We start from the raw sequence: 23144 nt of genomic DNA on the forward strand, positions 1-23144 counted from the left end.
ACTTAATCTGTAATGTTCTCTGAGGATGCTTTTGTCCAAGATTTAAGAAAACTGTTACTCATCAAAATATTTTCAGAAAATTGCATGGAAAAAAAAATCGTATTTCAAATAGCAAAAAGCACTTAGACTGAAATCTTTGACTTTGAATAACTGTCACAAAAATCACTACTTATTTTTTCCCCTAAAAACTGAGCCTGCTTAGTTTATACACCACAGGATTATCTAAAAAAAATGGTGTTGTCTTTTCCCTTTGTTGACTAGATTTGACATTTCAGTATCTTATCTCTTCTAAATGTCCAGTTTATAAAGAACAGGATGCAGTATTTTCAAAAGGGAAAACAAAATAAGTTTGTGTGCTGCTGTTGCATAGAGCTACATCAAATACTAAGCATGAAAAACACATCATTATACAAAAGAAGATAAATAACCGGATGAGGAACAATGGTAGGAAAAGTGGTCCACTTCTGGAGAAGAGCAGTGAAAGCTGATTGTCATTAGAGCAGGCCATTGCAGATTTACACATCTGAGGCCAGAACAGATCATGTGTGCCCTCTCTTGTTAAAATAAATTACATTAATTTTGTATCTGATTTTGGATTTCATTATATTTAGAATGTTCATTGTAAAAATGAGCCCCTGCTTATAATAAAATCAGTATGACTTTTCTGGCAGTGTTTTGAATGATTGTACCAACGAAGAGAGGTAGCTTCTTACATTCAGAAAGTTAATGTCACTTTTAGCACTCTTGAAAGTGAATGCAGAGTCTAGAGATCCAAATTCTCTACCAGATTAAGGACTATTGTGCCTGTCCATCGCTCAAAAGTGCTGTAGTTTGGGTATTTTTTAGAAGGTATGAATGAAAGATATTTTGCCCCCACCCCCGTCCTTTTAATGCTGGAGAAGTTCCAAATTTTGGATGAAACTTGGCTGAGGTTATCTTAGCCAAGTCTTAAAAGTCTTTCCTATCCATATAGCAAGGACATACGTGTGGAAAGCTGACCAAATCTGTCTCAGAGAATCCAAGGCTTTTCTATGCACACCAAGGAGGATATTGTAACATCAATCACATAAATCACTTAACAGCTATGATTTGTGAAAGTATATGGAAATAATACCAACTTATTCTTAAAGTGCTACATACAAAGAAGTCCCTGGGACTCCATATGAAACTTTTGTATGTAAAATATATCTTTTCATCCAAAGGAGCTGATCTTTTTTCAGTAAAACCAAAGCATATTGTGTGTTTTTATAGGTACTTCTAGCAAAAGTTATTCAACATACGATCTTTTTTCCAGTGGAATGAGAAGAGTTTCTTTGTCATTGCAGGAGGTGGATACATGATCTTACCTATCATCTTGAGAAACATAAATTAGAAAAACTTTTTGAATGCTTTGTTTGCCAATATTTTGAAACTTCCATGTTCATCCAGTGCTAGGCTTGTTTGTTCCTGTTATACATCATATTGTTGTATTTAATGCTTTCCCTTTACTTAATTTTGCTTGATTTGCTTCTAATTTTTGACGTCCCTTTTTAATATATACTTTTAAAAGTTAGAATCTTATGTCTACATTACTGACTGGAATTTATTCTATGCCCAAAACCAATTAGGTTGATTTATAAGTAAGTGTTTCTAAAAGACAACTACCAGTTTGTTATCTTTGAGACAGAGATTGTTTCTATATTCATCTTAATGAAATTTTTTCACAAACTGTAGACTGGAAAATACATCTGTAGGCTATCTGAATCAATCCAGTCCTAACACATGAAGGCTTCTGTTACATGTTAGTAGTGCCTCTAGTCGTGCCTCTAGTCATGCCTCTAGAGTTTTTTCAAAGAAATTCTGTCTTTATCCTAAAGCAGAATTTGGAATACAACATTTCCGTCTAGCTTTCTGGACAAGGAAGTTTCACTTTTCTGGTCCAAAAAGCTATTGGAAGCCATATGATGTCTTAATAGCTGTGTAAGTGGTAGCATAAATGTCAGTTTTCCTGTTGACACTTGTTTAGGTTAAATAGACATAATTGGTATTGGGAGGTGAATTAACCATAACAGATCAGATATCTTACGTGCTCTTGAATGTGAAGTCATTGGTGAGGTGGAATGTGTTTCTAACAGTTGAAGTTGTGGGGTTTTTTCCACGTGCATTTGGAGACATAGTTAGCCTTGATTGGCTTTAGACCAAGAATAGTGCTAACATGTATACACTCTGCAACAGCACACTGGAAACGGATACCGAAGGGGCCTTTGATGCACTGAGATGATGAATCAGTTTGGATTTTTAGGGGGGTAGATGAACAGTGAGAAATAATCTAACTCTAAACAGTGGCTCCTCAGAATAAGACCAGCTTCCCTTTTCCCTTTGTGCTTAGGTATTCACTCAACTAGATAGTTTCTCTCTGTTATCCACATCAGTCACACTATTGGAAAAAATTATTTGTGTATGTAAGAAGGAGAACAAAAAAAAAGTCACTGACAACAGCATCTTCACACAGATGAAGAGGCTGTTTCTCAGCTGGTACATTCTATTGCATGTAGGAAAACATTAACTACTAGCCTGACTTGAATCCATTTTTGGGTGAAATTCTCTTCCAACTTCTCTGCTTCTCATCTTCTTACCTCTGGCAGTCTGTTCTCCCATTTTATTATCACTACATTTTTCCCAAAGGCATCGGCACCATTTTACCAACCAGACTTCAACGACCCTCCCCATTACTACTTGATTGAGTATTAGTGCTTTGATTTTCAGCTGCACATGGGCTTTAGCTCTAGCCTGCTGAAACCTTCACCGTACTGACTGTTCTCCGCATCCTTCTTTGTTATCATTAACTCATTTTTTTTTGTTTGTTGCTGTACCATCTAATCAGTGTGTAAGCAAATTATATGAGATCTGTTATTTTACTTTCTAAGCACTGCTTCTCTCTCTTCTCACTGGTGGAAGCAACCATTTCTGCTTTGCATACAGATGCTTATCAGAAATATCTTCTTTATTGTCAAACAGTTCACATTATTGTCTGGTTCATTTTTCAAATTCATTGCTGGGGTGTTTTCATTTAGGAAGGGATATCTGGGTCAGAGAAATTAAACTGGTCACTTGAGTCTCTTTTTTTCCCCCCTAGAGTTGAAGCCTGTCAACAAAAAAATGTATATTTTGTTTGATTGTTTTTTTCCTTAGTGTTCCTTGAAAAGACCAAAGCAGTGTCAGAGGCTAGATACTGAGTTTCAGTGAATAGGGTTTATTTTGACCTGTGCCACTAGTTTCTTATGAGATAATGATAAAAACATGTAAATTAGACAAGTACATCTCTCTGAACTTCAAGCTACCAGAAACAAATGGATTTTGTTTTGCATAGTTTCTAATATGCTTGTTTATCCCTCTGAATTCCCAAATGTTTCTTTTAAAGATGTAGCTGAGCCTGTTTGAATCATTGCAAATCAAGATTAAAACCTAGAATTAGCATCATAAATGATCAGGTCGACTATGGAAATGGGAGGTGACCATTTGTGGAGACAAACTTGTAAACTGCACAAACTGAAAACTGTTGTTTCAGTCCTGAATGATTTTTAATAGTACTTTATTGTGGAAGTAACAAACCTGCTTCCAGATTCTTGGAAAACACAGTTTTGCAAAGACAGTATTTATGAAGAAGAAGTTAGAGATGGCTGGTAATGCAGAGGAGTTTGTATAGCCTGTAATTTTCTTCACCCTCATGTTGGACCAGACTATTGCATTTTTAAAAGTGTCAGAAGTTTCATTATATTGAAAGTAGCACTGATTACTCACATTAGCTGAAGTTGTGTGTCTGTCTGTAAATACATATGTGTGTGTTAATATACATATAAAGTATATACATAAAATATATATGTAGGACGTGAGGGAGAGAGGTCAATTTTGCATGTGTGGCACATGTTTTCTAAAGACTTTTGTTTCTTTGAGTGACAAGGATGAATTCTGTCAGAAGTTAATGGTTTTAATGGAAGAAGCTTGTAGTTACTGCAGAAAGCCTGCTGCAGAATGAGCTCAAAGTCAACTGCTTAAGCTGTCCCTCCTATATTTCTTTACAGGATTATATAAAAGGTAAGTAATAATTCAACATATAATTTGTGTATTTTTGAGCTTAATGTAGTATGTATTTCATAAAGGGCTATGAGTGTAGCTGCCTTCTGCTGTTGACTCACAATGTGTGGAAGGAAATGACAAAATATATGAGAGAAGAGATTCCACATAATTTTATTAACATCTACCCTATCAATGAGACCTCCAAGAGGAGGATTTTTTAATCGAGAGAGGAATTCTGTTATTTTCCTTGTTCAACAAAATATCTGAGAAAACTCTTTTCAAGCAGCTGATCAAAGAGTAGGTCAACAGCAAAAAGAATTCTGACAGTCAAGGAGGTGTCATCAGAAGGAAGAAACAGGATCCTCTGCCTTTCGGCTTTTTGCTGATTGATCAAGAGCAGGTAGTGAGAAAATCATTGACGGGTCTCTTAACTGTACTGAGAGGGAATTATCTTTTGAACTTTTGTTCAAAGAAGGAACAGGAAATGAGGAAATGTGGAAAGAACTGTTGAAAGTTCTGCAATTGCTTTTTTCAGTGCACTTCAGGATCTTGATAGAAGTATTGATGAGTTCTGTTTTACAAGGCAGTAATTTTACACTTGGATCATAAGAGACTCCTCTCCTGGTTTTGGCTGGGCTAGACTTAATTTTCTTCTTAGTAGCTGGTGGATGCTGTGCTTTGGATTTGGTGTGAGAACAATGCTGATAGCAGCAACTAAAACCATCAGTGTGCTAGGTGATGTACTAAGTCAAGGACTTTTCAGTTTCTCGGCCTTGTGGGGAGGCTGGAGGGGCGCAAGAAATTGGGAAGGGACACAGCCAGGACAGCTGACCTGAGCTAGCCAAAGAGGTATTCCATACCATGGGATGTCATACTCTGTATATAAAATGGGGGGTTGGCCAAGGCCAAGGGTTGCTGCTCCGGGACTGGCTGGGCATCAGTCCACGGGTGGTGAGCGCAGCTGTGTTGTGCATCACTGGTTTTCTTTTCTCCTTTCTCTTTGGATCTCATTCCTCTTTCCTTCTCCCTCATTTTCATGATAAGTGTGTTGTTATTATTATTGTTTTTATTTTATTTTATTTCGATTAAATTATTGAATTGTTCTTATCTCAACCTTTGAGTTTTACATTCTTTTCTGATTCTGGGTGATGGAGGAGTGAGTGAGCGGCTGTGTGGTATTTAGTTACTGGCTGAGGTTAAACCAAACCCTGTGGTCACAATATTTTTTTTTTTATTTTTCACTTTGCAACTTCTACAAAATATGATCTTGTAGCTTCTTCTCATCTGCAAAATATTGGAAGTTTCCTGGGATGCTGTAAATAGAATAGCATGGATTTTAGATTGCTTTCTCCTATTGTAGTTATCTAGATTGCATAATTGCTTTCTCCTATTGTAGATATCTAGATTGCATAAACAGTGTAGTTTTCAACTAGTGTCCGTACTGTCTTCATTTTGTCATGTGTGGTGAATTTTCTGGACGCATTTCTAGATTCTTTTCATCATGACATTAAGTCATGCTAAACAAAAATAAAAGCAAACAAGTATTCCGAATTTAGTAGCTTCTCAATACTGAGAAATCAAAATATGCACTTAGCCCTTTCTTCTCTTCATTTTGGGAAAACTGTTCCAAATAGTTGTTTTGGAAGTAAACTGCAGCAATGATCACGGTTTACTTTAAACAGATGGATAAGAATGGGTAGGTGACCTGGTAGTGAATTCTTTGCCAATTGTACAATTGTAAGTGTTTTGTGCAGTCCATAACGTGCCAGAAAATAATGCTTTACAGCTTTTTTTGGCAAATAATTCCACAGTCTCTTTTATTCTTTTCCTAATACTCTATTTGTGTTTTCCTTACTATAATTGGACTAGTAGAATAAAATTAATCTAATTTAATATAGCTCAAGCTATACAAATCTGATTATCTGCCATAGACACCCACATAATTAATCTTTTTAAATAAAACCTTTAATATTCATGAGCACATCTTGTGTAATGGAAGACGTTTTTGTAGAACACTTTCTTAGCAGTTTACTTTTCAGCATGTTGAATTTTCTAGGTAAGTAGCATTGCCTTCTGATCTGACCACTATTTTCTAGTAGTTGGTTAATATTACTCTTGTTACTAGTTCCTGTGTTGCTGTTATGATGAAATTCTTAAGAGGTGACTGTAGCAGCAGTCATTTAAGATTTAAACAACATTTAAATCTTCTCCATTTATCAAAAAATCCTTTCAAACTAACAGAAGCAGTGCTAACATTGTTATTCTGGTTTTCATACCAAGTGTAGTTCTGCCATATGCCTTTATAGTGCTTCATATAATTATTATAATGATTTCATATAATTATCATTACTTCATAGAAACAAACTGATAGAATCGATATTAACTAATGATAGGTAGGTAAGAAGTGTCAGAGTTTCTATTGCCTGATGTTAATTGGAGGCTGAAATTTCTTCAACCGGGTGCTTATGCTTTTTACTATTATTGTACCTGAAAAGAACTAGAGCTACAAAAAGTTACGTGATTGTATTAGGGTTGTATCCGTTGGAAATTCCATAGTGGACTGTAGGATGTTCTTCAGTGCTGTATGTGGTAATCCTGTAACTTTGTATTCCTGCCCCTCCTTGATTCACTCTTGTGTCTCAACACCCCTCAAGAGCTGCTATGAGGGTATCTTACACAGTGCTTTGATATCTTCAGTGTGAGGATGAGATTATGCTTTGAATCTGTTATAGAAAATCTGAGAAAATTTTTTGCAAAATGATACTTTCTGAACTATATTTTCTACTATTATATTCACTCAAAATAGTTCGAGGATGCAAAATACATGGAGATCAATGGGAGCAAGAGTCTTCCCTCAAATAGTGGGGGCATAACTGGAGTATCTAAATTTCCCAGAAATAGTGTTTCACCACAAATGAAAGGTAGGCTAAGAAGAATGATTGCATCAAGATGAAGTGATTTTTATCTTGTTCTTATAATAAAAATGGTTCAGCTTTAATATAGCAGGTTTAACAGAACAGTGCCCTACAGATATTACTTAAAATTTTAGAATGCCTTTGATGTTGTCTGACTGCCCTCTTCAGGATGACAGTGAATATGTTAGTCTGCTTGATGGTATCCGTTTCTAGAAATAACCAAACTAATGCCTAAATAACTTTTTTCTTAATTGCAAGCTTTGCCCTTTATGTCTTAAGTAGCAAATTTGACTAGTTCAGATAATAAGGGTGAAAGCTGAGTTTTGTTGTGCTTCATAATGTTTATTCTTTGGGGGGGTAAAATAGTAAAATTTAATTTTAACCTTTTTTTGTACTGATTTTTTTTCACGTACAGTATGTTCCTTGATACAATACAACTCTGGGGTTGTAGGTAATATATTTCGTGCCTAAGGCTGATCGCAGTTATGAGGAAATGGAGGTCTTATGACGTTTGCGGTCCTATCATCGTCTTCCCCCTCTGCTTCCTCAAAATACATTATGTATTATATGTGGTTAGTGCAGAGTTTCTCTTGCAACAAACAGATTTTTGCATCTACAGCCTTTAAATAAACAACATTCTGCACCATCAAACACATGGACCTGGTTTCACAGAAACACTGTTTTAAGAAAAGCTGCAGAATACATTTATTTATGCTACTTCTGCATCTTACCACATGCAAAGATAAGTTGCCAGGTGGTAGAACCTTGGTTTGGACTCTACAGCAGATGTGATTAATTAGTAATATGGAAATAATGAGCAAAGCAGCCTGTGTAAAGCCGAAAGTACTGCAAGGATCCTTTCAGATTTGGTTTGTTGTTTTTCTTTTTGGTTTGCTTTGGGGTTTTGTTGTTGTTTGTTCCCCCCTGATTTATTCATTGACATATATATTTGTCCTGTGGAAGAACCTGTGGTTTTGTGGTTCTGTGACTGTGTTTAGAGACTGTCTCTGCCTGTAAGGATCCCAGAATTCTGCTGTAATTACTTCTTTTCCTTTCCTCTGAGTGCAAACAGGGCAAAGATTTTTAGTTTGTTGTATTTTTTGTTGTTGTTTTCTTTTTTTCTTTTAAAATGAATGGATGAACAAACAAAACCCACCCAACCAAAAACCCCTCACCTGAATATACAGCCATGAGAGGAAACTTTCTGACAAATTTGAATAGTAGCAATATGATTTTCTAGTGATGATAGAAAAGATTATTTAACCTTATATGTTGTGCAGAATTATCCTTTATCACTTTTAAAACAAATTATTTTTAAAATAAGAAATAATCTTGACTGTATTATGCTACTTAGAACTGTTCTGTTCATTTAGGCACTATCATTTCCCCAGTGTTTAGCAGTTTCTATGGCTTTCCTATTTTATGAAGATTACTACTTCCATGTTTCTGAGTTATTTGTCCACTAGTTTCAGAATTCCTTATGTGCAGCTGTTTCCAACAAATAAATCCTAATATCAAACTCATTGGTCACGTAAGCATCTCCTTGCAAGGATATGTTAGCAGGTTTGCATGATGCTTGCCACTCAGGGTATTTCTGTTTTCTGAGACTTTTAAAACATTGCTTTTTATCATCATCTTGGGATGTATATTTTGACTTAATGAATTTCTAATTCTGGAGAAGGCAAGTTTAAAGCAAAGAGTTGCATAACTAGCTGAAACTTTTTTTAATTGATAGTATAGGTATTGAGAATGATAACTGCAAATGTAATTCATATAACCCTTGCAGCTGGTTATAGAATCTTTTTTTGCCAGCAAATGCCACATGGATGTATGTTTGTTTCTTTCTTTTACAGGCAAGCTAATGAAGAATATCAAGTACTGGCTAATTCATGGCGCTATTCATCTGCTTTTTCAAACAAACTGTTTTTCACAATAGTGGATTATGATGAAGGGGCAGATGTTTTTCAACAGGTAAATGCTGGATACCCTAAACATTCTTATTTTTTAGAACTACATGTTGATTTGCCATTTGATACAAGACAAATTATATTCTGTGTGTAGGTGTGTACTACTTTGTTTTCTTTACAGATTCTTTGTGGTTAAAAACACTTTCTATGACATTAGAGAAGACAGATCATACCAGTAGCCACTTCTGGTATTTTCCAAGTGTAAATTATAATATTTGTTTATAGATTACATTATATGTATGCAAGATTTTTTCAACCCATTGTTAATGTGATTTTTTAGAATTAAGTGCAATGCAACTAACATTTGGCTTTACAGATTTCCTTTATTTTACCTTTAGGGGAAAAAAGCTCTTAACTAGAAGAGGCTTTCAGTTGCTTTTATGTAATACAATATTCTTCAAATCCAGTAATATTTGTATTAGTCTGGAAGTTCTTCAGGGAAGAGAGAAGAGTTTGATTTAGATTTTATATATTGGCTATGAAGAGTAAAAATACCAACGGCTGGAGAACAATCTAAGGCCCCCTGTTAAATTGCAGTCAAGTTGTAGTCAAGGCAAGACAAGTCCCTTGAAAAGTGATACTAAATACTGACATACCTTTCTCTGTTATGTATCTGTTGATTGAATGTGAAAATGTAGATTAAGTGGAGTGACAAGTTTTGAAGTTCTCTGTATTTTTAACCACCTTTGGTGTGATTTGAATTTCTGAGGGGAAAAGGTTAATTTTTTTAATATTTGAAATTAATTAATATTAATAATTTAATTATAGTCCTAATATTTCTTTTTAAATACTTAATTTTAAAAGTTCAATTGTTCTGTTTAGTAAATATTTTTGCTTCCAATTGACATCTTAAAATCTATTGTTAAGAATACATTGTAAAGAATAGTTATTAACGTCTTAAGACTTTGCTCTAAAAATTTTAGTTCAAATAAACTTCAAAATCATATTATGTTACCCTACATGGTTACAATAATACAAAATATGTTGTTAGATCTTGACTTAAGCCAACCAATACATATTATTCCTGGTGTAAAAGGGCACAAATGGAGTTTACTTCAGGTGGCATGCATTTAAGTCTTGTAAAGTTTAGACCAAATTAGATAAAATATGTAAGGTTTTGGCTGTCTTTGAGAAATACAGTGTTAAGACTACGTGACACTAATGACTATTTTAAGATGCATTTGGGGGAAATGCAGCTCTTACCTGATGTTTATGTGTGTGAACAAATCATGTAGTAACTGATGTCATAGCAAAAAAACCTCCCATAAGTAATGTGATTTCAATTTTTCAGTTTTTACTCTGTTTATAGACAAATAATAAAGCAGTTGTAGACCAACTGCCCCCAAACTGTATACAATGTCAGAATGTTTCTCTGTCTCAGAATGTTTCTCTACCTTGTGAAATGTTTCATTAAACTATTTCAAAACATTTGTTGTGAATATAGCCTGTCTCAGAATATTTCTTATTTCCAATTCAATTAATTAATGAAGAGGGCTATTTTTGGCTTAGATGGAAAATACTACGATAGCTGGTAATTTCAATTGATAAATTCAGTTCTGTACTTGATTATATATTATGTTTTGGTAATGTGATGAAAACCCCTTTTGCAAGAATGAAACAGACAAGTTTACTCTGCCTTTGTTATTTGAAGATCTCCACATGGCACCATCTTTAAATATTTCCCCGATTTTTTTTATGTTAATTTTCATTTTTTCAAGTGTTTTATTGCACTGTTTCTGAGATGGACTGAATATGGAAGAATTTTATATAGAAAAATTATGTTTCATAGGTTAGATACCGCCTTGCAAAGTTGAAATGCAAATATATTTTAAAGTGGTAAATGTAAATCTATTTGCTTTTCACCTTTTGAGTTTTTTTTATATATAGTGAATAGTTTCAGTGACATCAACACATGGATTTACAGTCATATAATTTCTAGGGCAAGTTATCTCAGCCTTTCTGGATTCAGAAAAGGCTAGTCACTAGTGGGTAGTCTGTTTTGAAGGCAGTAAAAGACTAGATGAATAGTTTAGTTAACTTTGGATTGGTGAGAGCTAGGCTAAAGAAATAATGTCAAGCTATTTTCCTACCCTAGAATTAGAACCTAATATGCTTCAAGAGATTGGATGGGTGGGGAGTCTGTTTCACTAATTACAGGAAAGTTCTTATATTGTGTGAGAACTTTAAAGCATAAGATGCTCTTACTCAGAGAAGCTTATGGGTGCAATACTCTGAATAATTAAATATCCCAAGGAATCTACTGGAGGGAGTATTCTGAACACTCTTTTTGTAGAACTATGCATGAAGGATGCATATGAGAATAATGTATGGAGACAAATTATATTTTTCACGCTAATTAGACTTGTGTTGTCTTATACATTAAAGGGAAACATTTTTGAGGATAGAGTTACTAATTTTTTTTTCTGCTATTTTTCCTCGTTTTGTAGCTGAATATGAACTCTGCTCCGACTTTCATGCATTTTCCTCCAAAAGGTAAACCCAAGAGAGCTGACACATTTGACCTGCAGAGAATCGGATTTGCAGCTGAGCAGCTAGCTAAATGGATAGCTGACAGAACAGATGTTCATGTAAGTCTTTCGACAGTTTTAAAATTGAAGCCAAATGTATCTTTGTAGTCTGAGACAGGTTGATGACAGATTCAGTCTTCAATACCAGTTTTCCTCAAGTGCAGGTTCTAGAATGCGAGGAAAAAAAAATATAGCCATGGTACTTGTGGTAACTTCTGCAGTGTGCAGAATATATTCCATTCTTACTTTGTTAAATTCTGTATAGTCTTACTCTGGATGAAAGCAAGCAGTGACATTGTGATGATTAGTTATTAATAAGTAATTCAGACACAAACAGCAAATCTGTTGAAGAAATAATGTTGAACAGTTCAAAACAATGCCTAAAACTTTTTTCGTATTATGTGATTATTAAAACAAGTAATTTTTTTTCTTGTTTAAATATCCCTTTAGGGATTAGTTTTTCTGACCCTGAAACCAGATTTCAGATGCTCTCTGTTTGTTTGTTTGGAATATGATCTGTATGTATGCATTTATTGTGATCTGTATTTGTATTTATCTTTTCCAGATTAGAGTGTTCAGGCCTCCTAACTATTCTGGTACAATTGCATTGGCTCTGCTGGTATCTCTTGTTGGTGGCTTGTTATACCTGCGAAGAAATAACTTAGAATTCATCTACAACAAAACTGGCTGGGCCATGGCAGCTCTGGTATGCAGATTTCCATTACTAATGCATTTTATTAGTTTCTTATCATAGCATGTGTGTCTTCATTACTTGCACAGTAAATTTAAAGCCATTGCATTAATACGTTGTTCAGAATGGTACTATCAGACAAAGATTTGTAATCTAGATTTTGGGGCTAATTCTTATAGACAGTGAATATCAGTCACTATGAGTGATTTACTGAAAATCAGCAAATTCTGTGACAGCTGCACTGCTATCATCCAACTTGCTCTTTTTTTTGTAAAACAGTAATGTTATGGTTGGTTTAGTGTGGATATTAATAGCAAGACTGTATCACTTTAGAGTAATGAAAGTTTAAGAAAAGTAACAAAGGCTTTTATATGTTTGTAAGAAAACAATAAAAGAACTAAGAAAAAAAGAAAAAGGTGGAATTCTTTCCAAAACTGGTTTCAGTAGTACTGACCTTAACATGCCACTGTTAACCTAAATGAGAATAGGACAATCTTATAGCGTTAACTGAGGAAAAGCTAGAACTAGCCAACAGTCTGTTTGAAATATTAGTCAACTAAACCCTCAAGGCCATAAATAGCAATTTAAGGTTTAACATGCTTAATAGTGTATTGCAGTGTGTTTATTTGTAACATAGTTTTCAAATAACTGTGAGCAGACTGATGAAAAAGGTGGACTGTGCAGCATAGTCAGCTGCCTGTTTTAGATTGGAAGTAGCATGCAAGGATGGTAGATGACAGTTAAGGTGTATCAATAAGTACTCATTACTCTGCCTTCATTGTGACTGACAGAAGAGGAAAAATCTGCAGAGCACCATCTAAGGCTTAATTTTCAGGGACCCGAAGCCAGGAGCATGGTTATCAACACTAGAATAGTGTCTAGGATTATCAGGTTCAATCCAGCATTTTACAGCTTAATGGAGCTCATTCCTTCTATATTAGCAATATATTGAGTACAGTACTTTTAAAAAATTTGTTCATGTATTTTGTACAACATAAGCCAAGCTTTTCTTTTTTTCCATGTAAATGGTTATTTATTCACTTCATCATTTTAAAAATTTCTTCTCAACTTGCCTCAGTATGAATTAACCTTTCTTGAAAGCACATGGCTAGGATTGTAGAAGGAATATGAGTTCACTTGTGCAGCAGCATTCATATATTATTTCTGATCTAGACTCCCTTTCCCATGAAAGCTTGGACCAGACGGTCTTTTGAGGTCCCTTCCAACCTGGGCTATTCTATGAGTCTGTGTATTTTAGCTCTGTTAAAAGTAGGTTACGGGTATATCCTATAACTGGTTTTGCATTTTCAAAGCTATGTCATATTGATGGTTTGCTGTTCTGCTCCGATTCAACAATATGAGAAGATACCTTCTTTTGTGATACTCTCAGCTGATGGGCCCATTGGCAGTCTTCATTACATCAATTCAAAGATGGAGTTACCTAGTACCTGTTTGGTTTCAATTAATATTTATATCTAAACGATTAACAAGATCTTAAAGCAAGCTCTTTGTTCAGATATCTTTAATATTTGGCATTAATCTTTGAATAATGGCTACTGATAGTGCTGTTTTCTCTCATATGCCATCACAGCATTTCCTGCTAGTGTAACATGGCATACATTCTTTGTTTAAGCAGTTTGTTAATCTATCCCATATATTGAAGAAGGAATGAAGTGGACTAGATTTTGAGTAGAATGATGTTTCCTTTTGATCTAGAGAGTCAGGACAGAATGCCTTCTTTGTTGTAGTATGTCATTTGGAATATCCTGAGCTCTAGCACAGTTTTGACAGTTCTCTTCCAAAGTAAGTCTGTCATATTTAGATCCATATATTTTTCTAGATTACCAGTATTTCCCAATGATAATACTTTTCAAAGATACACTACCACCAGAAAGCTCAAATTTAGTATGTATCAGTCTAACTTTTTTTTTTGGACACCTAATCTTCAGAGATCATCTGAGTAAAACAATAGTTAGCACACCAAAATAGATGTTTGTGTCAAAAATCAAATAAAGATATGTAATCAGTGGTACTTCCATTGCTTAACCATGCACTGTTTCTCTGGAGACAGCAATTTTATTCCAATTTCATACCTCAGGGTTTCTTATCAAAAGTTTAATGTTTGAATGTTTTGGGGAATTGTGTTGTTTGTCTTGCAGAGGTTAAAAATCAGTTCTTCAAATCAAGAATCATTCTATTACAATCTTCATTCAGTAAATAGTTGAAAGACATGTAATTAACTTCCTAATTTAATTAAGAAAATTAGCACATCAATTCTTTCTTAAAATACTTGCTGTTCTCCTTAGCAGCAGCTGAATATTTTACATCTGAACGTAACTGTAAATTGAAAGTAGAAAACTTGTAATCACATTCAACTGAACCCCTGTGGACAGGGTCAAAGTCCAAATGTGATCAAATATTTAAAGAGATCGTATTAATACCATTCAGTAGTTGTCACCCTGCTGATTTTATTGACAAGCAATAACAGTTGAAAGAAATTAAAATGGCATTAATGCCATTTATTGTTGTAGCTAATACTATTTCCTGTAAAATTCTGTTTAGTTTAAACTTGAATAGCATTTAGAGGATGTTTTTGTGAAAGGTCTTATGTCTGAAAGGATATAGCAATTAATCATGCCGTTGACCCAAGGCTTCCCTTTTTTAGTCATTACTGTTCTTTTGCCTTCACAATGTTGTCAAAGCCCCATACTGCAAAATGATGTTTTAGCAGAGCTCATGCAGTTACTAGAAGTCCTTTTGGTTTTATTCCGACCCACACAGACATACAAGTTAATGTAAGTTCTTTTTGGTGAAATCAGCAGGGACTCCAGATTGCAGACTTTTGCACAGATCACCTCGGTTCTGAAACATGACTAGAATGTGTCAGGATCCATAGAAGAAAATGGACAGTTGTTCATATATTCATTCTAAGGTGTTGTGTAGTTATGATTCTCTTACATGGTGCTTTTTTCTACCAGTGAAACTTAAAGCTACACTTTTCATAAAAGCTCATTAGAAGCAAAAATGGAGAAGATGGTGTCTGGTTAAGGGGAGAGAGTCATGCCTAACAAAATGCTTTTATGAAGGATATAAATAACTAATAAATACTTAATTTTAAAGGATTATATTCTTCATGAATATTTTTTTCTTTTTGAACTTTAGAAAAAAAATTAAACAGGGAGAGCCTGGCAAGATGCATAAAAACTACAGGAAGCCCATGTTTTTGACAGGGGTATTGCAATTATTTTGTTCCTTATTGGCAGTTCTTTTTATAGATGTTGCAGAACTGAGAAAGCACAGGAGCTTTGTTCTAAAAGCTGTAGCTTTAGGTTTTAGTGCTTTTTGAGGAGATGTACTGCTAGAAAGCCAGCATTTATTAACCATATGAAAAATAGAATTTTTAATTTCAACTGAAATTCTTTCACAGATATCCTGGAATTCAGTAACTGAAAACTGTTTCATTACAAAGACAAATCTCTTATTTTGTTTTCCTTGCTTTTTAGAGCTTCTTAGTTTGCTTTGAAGAGCCTTTACGATGATCTCAAAGATCTCTTCCAACCTAAGTGATTCTATGATTCTATGCTCCCAAATGTTGTATTCTTTTTATTTAAATGAAAAATGGAAAGTGCCGCTCTGCCTGGTTGAATGATCTCTTCCTAAAAATTAGAAAAAGATTTTCAGCATGAAGTGCCTCTGCTGTTTTTAGCAGCAGAAGAACAGAGGATCCCAGAAATGTTGAAAAAAAAAATATATATAAAAATATATATTATATAAATATATATTGATACCAAAAAGCTGTGTCTCATAGATAATGTTACCAGCACTGTTTTAGGAGAATATTTAGGAATGCAATTTTTAGTGATCCATCTAATGGTTTGGATAGACTTTCAGTAGCAACACCAGAGCTTTCATCTCACACATTGATTCTAATGCCATTTCACACAAGACTATTGAATTTGTTTTGTCCTCAACATTAATTGTTCAACAGCAATGCTATTAGTTTTATCCCCTTGTTGAAGCACTGCATGCAGGCTTTGGTAGTATCTTGTATGCCTTAGGCATTTTTGCTTACAGCATTACCCAGAAGAGTTTTAGAATGGTAAACTAGGACAACTGAGTCACGGTACATAATATCCCAAAAGATGTCTTTTGAGATCACATCCAAAATCTATCCCCTAGATTATTTTAGACTTTAATTCAAATCCTACTGTTCATCTGGATATTTTTCCCTCTGACATGCTGACACAAAGATGAGGAAGGACTCCAGTCCTTAGATATTTGCAGAGTCCTGTCCTTTTATACTGATAACATGAAGCAATTCAGATTCTTGTCAAGACTGTTCATTTCTTAAGCAGGGAGAATAAAAGGTCAGATGGTATAAACTGGGCAAATTTCTAACATTTTAGATAAGGAACTGCTACGTTTTAGACAAGAGTAGTGTTGCTGAGAGTTTGTTTGGTTGGCTAGAGTGTGGACTACTAGGGGGCTTTTTAAAGCATTTTCTTTACCAGGCTGCGACTGTGGGTTTCTGCATGTAATTTTCAGTTTTATTTTATGTGTATATTTCAGATTTGCCTGTATAACTGCACAATCTGGGGAGGCAAAGTCTGCTCAGATTAGAAGGCTGCTGCCTAGGAGTTGACTCTATTGGGCAAAATATGTCAAGTCACTTGAATGAGGAGATAAAGCATGTGTTTACTGTTGTCATAACAGTTAATGGTTATGAGAAATGTGTTCTGTGCTGATACACTCCACAGTACCTATGCTATACAGTACATTCATCATCAGTTACTGCTCCAAAAGAGCTTGAAGGGTATCATGGCTACTAGTGGCTTCTTTAACCCCTGGTGGGAATGAGGATATAAAAAGTAATGTGTTTTACTCAACGATACACCTAGAAAATGTCAGACTCTACGTGAGTAGATAGGCATCTCAAGAGAACAGCAGTAAATGCAGGTTATTAATTTCCTTTTCTTTCCATAGTTAGAGGTTTTAGAGATGCATAGTGCCTTTTAAAGATACAGGAGCCCATTCTCTTTGCTTCTGTGTCATACTGTCCTTGAATTGTATATCCCTTAGAACTCCAGTAAGTGACAGACTGTCATTCAGAAATTGAGTACAGATCTTGCAGCTCTGTAGCCTTCATTGAGTACAAAAGCAAAGTTAAACTTGATAAATAGGATTAAATTTCTTTAAAACAATAATTGTGAAATGGCTGAAACATATTTACAAAACAGTATAGAAATTAAGTACAAAACTGGCTCTCTGATTCTCTCCTTTTTTTGAAACCATGCTTGAATTTATATTAATATATGAATGTAGAATTTAAATTTTTTTCTTGTTACAAAGTATTTGCTGTGTTCTGAGTTCTAAACTTGCAGAGAAAAGTCTAATGATCTGCTTCGTATAGTATCTGCCAGTAAGAAGCTTCACTTAAAAATGCATATCAAATGGCTTTTTAAGCCTGTAGTAATTTTGTTTATTAAACTGGCAGATAGTATTAAACAAAACTTATAATTTTGAGAAAGTTATGTATTAAATCCAAATCATTTGACAAAGCTTGCAAAACCAAGAACAGTTGAGACATTCTGCCCATGTACCTGTAAAGTTGTGTCTTGCTAGCAATTCAGTGTTCTGGTGGGACTCTTGATACTTACTTACCCTGCATCTGTTCTTAGGAGCCTTGTGGTACACACAGGTGAGCTCAAAGCCGTTTCCCTCTTGGTGAAACTAAAGCTGAAATCATGCACTGTGAAACCATGAAGAAAGTACCACTTGCAATTAGTTAACAAGGACATTGTGTAGTACTGTCTATGCATACAGTGTACTCACCTAGACTGGTAGTAGGGGTTAACTTCATTGCTACTACAGACATCCTGTGGACATTTGGTCCTGGAACTGTAAGATGTTGTAGCAAATCGTTGTTCCTTCCCTCTCCATACTACACCAGCCAATAATGGAGGTTTACTTTGTATACTTTTATCATTTGGATGCAGAGTAAGATAACTAAATCTGGAAGCTCCTAAAATAGCTAAACCCTGAACTCCCCTGATAATTCAGGTAGCATGCAGCAGCTAAAGTGTTGTTCTTGGAGCATGACAAGGAGCAGGGGGATGAAAGGGGTATCCGTGGTACTCTTCTCTGTACAGCTACTGAAGTACAGACTCAACTCTGGATAAGTGGAGTTCAAAGTCTTTCTAAGTGCTCAGAGAAAAACACCTCAGCTTGAATCTTTTCCTGTTCTACAGTTTTCACCCTTTGTACTTTGAGATGATCCAAAACCCCTGCAGAATGGGGCCCTTTCTCTGCATATGAATTGTTCCATTGAAATAAATGCAATATAAACCCATAAGGTAAAAATGAAGTCATTAATCACGTGTCACAAGTTGCTTATTTGTAAGAATGAATTTGGTGAAGTTTTACCCTGGGAAACAGCAGCTTACAGTAACAGAGTGAACAAGGTGTTTCAGAAATTTTGGATCCCAAAGCGTGGGATCCTATGGAAACTATGGGGTTTGGAATGGCAACCCTTGTGTATCAGTGTGATGTGTCATGTCACATAGATACATGCATCTGTTCTACAAATAAGGGTGTGTATTTCAGGAGTATTTTACAAACAGTAGAAGTCTGTTGTTTCCAATGCTTTTTTTACCCAGATGATTGCAATAGAACAGAACACAGCAAAATGAGCTTGAATGTCAAGTGCTATCTGTAGCATAACAAATGCTTCATTAAGGGATATGAAGGAAATGCTCTCTTCTTAGGATACTTTAAGTAGTTGAAGAGTGGAAGAGGACAAGGGAGAAGCTGGAGAATGTTTTTTGGCTCCTGAAAAGGTCATTTTGAAATACACGGTAAAGAGGTGCATGGTGAAAGGAATGCATGGCAGATCCAGGATTTGGTGAATTATATTAGTTTTCTCAGACACTTAACAGTCTGAACTGAAAAAGTATGAAATGAAAGATGACTTCAGGATAAGCAAACATATTGTTAAGTCTTTCCTTTTCAATAATACTAATACTTGGAATTTTTGTTTCTCCCTACTGTTGTGTCTTCTAGATATTTTTTGTTAGACGCTACTATGTTGTGAGACAGTGTATTTGTATTGGCAAGCATTAAAGATCTTAAGTAATTTGAGAGATTTATCTGTTTTAAAGTATATGACTGTATATAAACTGGGGCAGGATTTTTCATCTTTCTGTATGGATGCAAATTTGACCCTAGAGAATGTAAATTATATACAGTAATTTAAGAATGAGTAAAATGACCTCTCATGGAAAACTCACTTTGAGAGCCACAGTTTGTGTACTCTATGTATCTGTTCTTTTAATGTGTTACTTTTCAGCTAACATTTGGCTTTCAGAATTCTCTTTCATCTCTCTTTTGTTACCCATGTTTTCAGTTTCTACACTTTTTTACTTTCACATAAGCGATCTCCTGTGTGATTCATCACCAAAATTGCAGTATAAATTTATCTGCTAAAACAATCTGCAAGGTGTAGAAATAACTGTTACCCTTTTCTAGTAATGTAAGCATATACGCTCTTCATTTCTTTGCATATTATTAATTAAAACATAATCCATTTCCTAGTAATCACTGCCAGTATGCTTTCATCTGACATATTAATTGCATTATTGTTGCATTGCAAATCTTGTTAAGGGTAAAATGAAATACATCTTATATTTAAAGGTACGTGTAATGAAATCTTAACACTGCAATGAAGAATTATTATTAAACCCGATAGGAAAATGTAATTTTTTTTCATAATTGTCTTTTCCTTTCTATTATAAGGCCAAAAAGTCTTAATAGTAACACCATGATTAATATTCTTATGCACACACTTTCTAGTACCTTTGCCTTTCTCTGATGTCACAGTTACTCTTCCACTGTTTCTCTCTGGATCTTGCTATTATTCGTTGGCTTCGGTGTGGGGAGGGGGTGCTATGGTGAGTTGTTCCAGGTTCTTTGCTGGGAGGAGTATGCTGCTGCTGCTTTCTTCCTCCTTGCTCTATGGTCCATTTGGAGCTACTTTTACACTTTGTGCTTCCTTCACTGATCTGCAACTACATTTTACATCAGATTTTACTGGGAAAATGGGGATTGTCTTACATTGGATGCTTGTCCTTTGTTCTCTTTGTTACTCTAAAACTGGTTTTGACCAGTTCCTGTATCTGTTGCCTAATTCAGCATTGGAGTAATATTTATAGGCTTGGGGTCTCTAGTGTAATCCTGTGCCCCCTTTCTTATCATTCCATACTGGTACACGGCATCCTGTGTTTCCACTTTTATTGTCTCTGCTGTCATCCCATGCCTACGCCACATGAGTATGTTGGTCATAATTGTTTCATCCTTAGTAGAATAGAAAAAAAATACTAATATGCCATACAAAAATAAGCAAAAGTAATGTAAACTAGCCATAGTGACCTGGTCTTTAGAAAAAAAACCTGCTGTTTCAGCTAAACAAATTAAGAAAAAACAACAAACATCTGGGAAAGCCAAGACAGGTGTAGATAAAGCCTGACAAGACTCAATCCTAAGGCCTTGCAAAGTTTGTTCAAATCATATTGCTAGAGGTGACGATGCTGCGTTTATGGGGAATACAGAGCTACACTAGCTTACATTTGTTTCATGAATGTTACTAAGCATTCTTTAAAGAAAACTACAGGTTTTTAAGTAAACCCTGGTTTAGTTAACCATCATGGTATGATTTTTTATATTTGTGGTCCATCTGCTTAAGTCACTATGGCTATACTGTGCTGGTGGGAATATTGATGTAAAGTAAAAATCAGCATATGTGTAAAAACTATAATTAAATTATCTTGGAGCTTTTGTAAGCATTATCTGTACTGATAAGTCAGAAGACACTTAGATAATCAGTGTTTCCCATTTTGGCTTTTCTAATTTGGTAATAAAAAGATACTATATTTTCCTCTTTAAGGTAGTCATAATGACTCTTGCTAGGACTATGATGTCATGTAGATTCTACAGTATGACTTTCTACAAGAATTAATGTCAATTTTTACAGTTGTCATACATCCCTAACCTAACTTCACGCTTCTTTCCATAGGGAATTTCTCTTTTCCCCAACTCAACCATTGTTACTTGTCATAGCTAGAATCAATCACAGTCATACAGGACATACAATGAGAATTTCATTAAATGGAACAGACTCTTTTTTTATGACTGAATTTTTTCTTATGTTTTTATATATAATTTCATCCACCTGAGAGCAAACAGTTAAGCTAAACATTTGTATTGGAATAGAGGCAGAAATCATTTCATGAAAGGTTGTATAAATCTTGAACACTAGTTTGCAGAACATTTCAGTTAACACCTACATCTGTGAGCACTTTTTGCTATATAGATGTGTAAATGTGGCAATTCCAAATGCACATAAAGACAGGATTATTTCAAATGAAATTTTGAAAATCTCTGTCTTGAGCTAACTCATTTTCTAGCAGAAGTCATTAAGAATTTTGAAAGCAACACATGTGAAAACCCTATCCTAAAAATCAAATAGAGGTAGATACTCTGATTAGGTAAACAACTGCTTATCTAAAATGAGCATCACCAGCTGAATGCTTTTCTATTCAATTTGTCTGGGTAAATAAATGAGTATATTTTTTTTCTGTTTTTTTCTAGTGTGTTGTATTTGCTATGACATCTGGTCAGATGTGGAATCACATCCGTGGACCCCCATATGCACATAAAAATCCTCAGAATGGACAAGTGGTGAGTTGCTGCTTTTAATTTTATTTGGAGGGGAATTATTATCTAGCTAGTCACTTCCTGCAGTGAATCTACAATTTAAAATAATTGAAGTTCCATAGCATTGTGTCGGTCTGTCAGAATCTTAAATCTCCCTTTGCAAGCAGAATCTGTTTTGGAACTTCAAATGTTAGGAAAGTGCCATAATCTTTGATTTGAGCAATGACATGGGTGGCCGTTTTTCAACATTTTCTCTATCCGGCTGTAGTGAATGTGTTATAAAATGCTCCACACCACACAGTTTCCACTCCCCAAAGGTAAATGGATATTGTGTCTTTTTGTGAGGGAGCATGTTTCTACAAAGTGAAAAGCATGTTTATTTTTCCTTCTTTTCAAGCTCCATTTACACAAACCTTTGAGATTTGTAACCTCTTATCTTCCTCTTTCTTGAGCATTTTAGTTGGAAAAGGAGTTGGCAAATATTTTTATGTGCTTTGTACCATTTTTCGTCACGCCTGTAACTCTTCCACAGAACTTCATGGAATGCTTTTTTTTTCTATATCTCTTTACTTCAATTTAAATTCTTTATCAGCTTTACTAAGAAGTTACCACTAGTTGACTAAAACCAAAATTATTGTTACATCCTGCTACTGTTGACTTTGAAGGAATTCTCTTACTTGTTCTTTCCTGCTCGCCAGTTAGCAAATGTTCATCAGAGTTCAGAAGGAGAAACTCTCTTTGTGTCCTGAGAAGCTGTTGCACATAGAGTGGTGCACTTCACTCATAAAAGGGAAGCAACAATATGTTTATTGGTATAAAACAGCGATTTAACAGAGTTTGATAGTAAATGTGACAGTGGTTTAACAAGATTCGATGGAAAGGTACACTTAATTGTTTACTGCACAGAGGTCAGGGTTAAGACCAAACTGCCAGGGAGACCCTCCCATTGAGTCACGAGGTTCAGGAAGGATGTCCTTGCGTTCTAAACTCCTTCTCATAGGGGAGTTTAGGTGCCGCTAGATCCAGCCTTAGTCTCAGGCTTGGTCAACAGTTTATGTCTTAAGGGTTGTATGTGCACAATCAGTCCTTTATACCACTTAGCTAAGATTTCAGTTTAGCATGCTAATTAATCACTTATTGAGAATCTTTTGTGCCAAGGAATCTCTCAGCCTTGAGGAGTAACCTCGAGAGGCGTCCCTACTCAAGGGGACATCCTGTCTTGCATCCCACTGCCACGCAGGATTGCTCAACAGGCCCTGGGTGTCTGCTATGTGCGGAG

General features: G+C 35.1%; 1 protein-coding gene across 2 annotated transcripts in view; it reads left to right on the plus strand.

The window, feature by feature from the left end:
* The window catches only part of TUSC3 (tumor suppressor candidate 3), a 138069-nt gene that overhangs the window by 50768 nt on the left and 64157 nt on the right, over positions 1–23144 (plus strand). For both annotated transcript variants that reach the window (XM_055797818.1, XM_055797817.1), the window contains exons 3-6: positions 8825–8942; positions 11386–11526; positions 12032–12172; positions 21800–21889. In XM_055797818.1, coding sequence (XP_055653793.1) covers positions 8825–8942; positions 11386–11526; positions 12032–12172; positions 21800–21889 — 490 coding nt within the window. The remainder of the gene's footprint in view (positions 1–8824; positions 8943–11385; positions 11527–12031; positions 12173–21799; positions 21890–23144) is intronic.

Source organism: Falco peregrinus, chromosome 2, assembly GCF_023634155.1.
Source record: "Falco peregrinus isolate bFalPer1 chromosome 2, bFalPer1.pri, whole genome shotgun sequence".
Taxonomy (NCBI): domain Eukaryota; kingdom Metazoa; phylum Chordata; class Aves; order Falconiformes; family Falconidae; genus Falco; species Falco peregrinus.